The 1,912-nt window shown below is 38.1% G+C and overlaps 1 protein-coding gene across 1 annotated transcript; it reads right to left on the bottom strand.

Annotated features, from left to right (window-relative positions):
* Positions 1-746: 746 nt before the first annotated feature.
* LOC131858434 (uncharacterized) lies at positions 747-1,283 on the bottom strand. The gene has a single exon (XM_059211673.1). It carries the CDS (start codon positions 1,281-1,283, stop codon positions 747-749), a length of 537 nt encoding a protein of 178 aa, XP_059067656.1.
* Positions 1,284-1,912: the final 629 nt, after the last annotated feature.

Below are 1,912 nucleotides of genomic sequence, written 5' to 3'. Positions count from 1 at the left end.
TAGTCATTGGGGACTAGAGCCTCCATCACACTTCTCACCATTTCCATGTCTTTGCCGCTCTCCAATCCCTAAGCCATCACAAACTGAGTACACATCCATTCTGGTCTTGTAGTGATGTCTAATTCCTTTGAAAGATCTTCCGACAATCAAGTAGATGTAGAGCACAAAATACTCATCCCAAAACCTAAAAAAAGTCTTCACCCTTCGAACATTTAACTCCTTGTGAAACAGGCACAATTGTTTCTATGTCTTGAGAGTAAAGTTCACCTCCATCTCTGCCCTTGCTTAAAACTAGCCACCACCTCTTCTCTGCAAAAAAACCTTGATACTTATAAATCTAAATAAAATTCGTTCTAGGCGATATCCGCTCTATTTTTGCATTGATTAAAAGAGAAAGGATAAGAATAAATCTCATCAATGTCATCTCACATTCCTTTATAATGACTCTGAGCTTCATTAATGTAGCGTCGCCAACCTTACCATCCATCAACCTTATAAGTACTCATCCATTACTCAATAGCCTCGAGTTCGTAGTCAGCTGACATCACCCCCTTACCAAGAAATTAATCATCAAAACTTAAATGTCTCATCTCTTCAAATATAATTTCTCTTATTTCATTGAAAGTTAAAGCCCATTTTGATAAACCATCAACTTCCTTGTTGCCCGTTCGCTTAAAATGACTAATTTTAAATTCATCAAACATATTCAACTATTCTACAATATTTAGTATTTTATTTTGCAAGTGTCATGCCTCAATTGACCCTTTCATAATTGCTTGTATGATCACCAACGAATCCCCTTCCAAGTGAAGCTTACTCACCCCCGCTTGCCTACAAAATATAACTGCCATCAAAGCCGCACATACTTTTGCAATATTATTTGTCCCTAAATCAATTCTCTTTGCCCCCCAAAAAATCACCCACTCATTCCAATCCCTAAGAATAAATCCTACACCTAATGGTCCTGGGCTACCCTGTGAAGCACCATCAAAATTTTCTTTCATGCAAGCCTCCGAAGGATTTTCCCAAACTACCTCCTGTTGCAAAGAAGAGCTAGATTGAACCCAGTCAAGCCTATTAACGGGCCTCAACTTAATGTCTGGCCACATAGATTGAATTAATCTATCATCCAAAGTAAATGACACCTTCAGATTAAAAAACTGCCAAGCTGCAGCTCCCACCGTCTCCTTGAGGGCATTACTAATTCTATTTTTTAATCTCTCCAAAGACTCCTTCTTGTCCACAAAAATATGCCTATTTCTTTCCTTCCATATCTCCCACATAACAATCAAAGGGAAAAATATCCAAATACAAGCCAAGGTAGACTATTTTAATCTCATTGGCCAACTTATCAATTCCTTCTTCAATGTTGGTTGTCTCGGAGCTTGCCAATCTAAACCCTTCCTCACCATCTCCCAGCATTCTTGAGCCACTTTATAGTTCAAGAGAAATGATCTGTAGTTTCTTCTTCCTCTCCACACATAACACATTTGGAAGGCTCACAGAACTCGAGTCTATTTCGATGTTCACCTGTAAGAATTATATACTTATAATCCAACCACGCAAAGGTGCCTGATTTTGGTAACACCTCTTTACTCCAAAACAAATCCACCGACCAACTTTCTACCCTTTCCTCCATCTCTAAAATTTGATACACTAATTTCACCAAATACATTCCATCCACTGCCCCACACCACACCACTTTATATTCACGATTTGCAAACTAACACTGTCTATCTCTAAGAATGCTCTGCATCTAAACTTTTTGTTGATCTGATAAGTTAACATCTTCATTATATATCTAGAACCAATTAATACCAAAGGCTCCATGTTGAAAATGTAGATAATCAAAAACTCTTTCCCCCAGTGCTGAATGACCACAATCTCAAATTGTGAAAGTCTATAGAGTCCT

This window comes from Cryptomeria japonica, chromosome 9 (assembly GCF_030272615.1).
Source record: "Cryptomeria japonica chromosome 9, Sugi_1.0, whole genome shotgun sequence".
Lineage (NCBI taxonomy): Eukaryota > Viridiplantae > Streptophyta > Pinopsida > Cupressales > Cupressaceae > Cryptomeria > Cryptomeria japonica.
The sequence above is the reverse complement of the archived record's forward strand: the minus strand, read 5'-3'. Positions and strand labels throughout refer to the sequence as shown.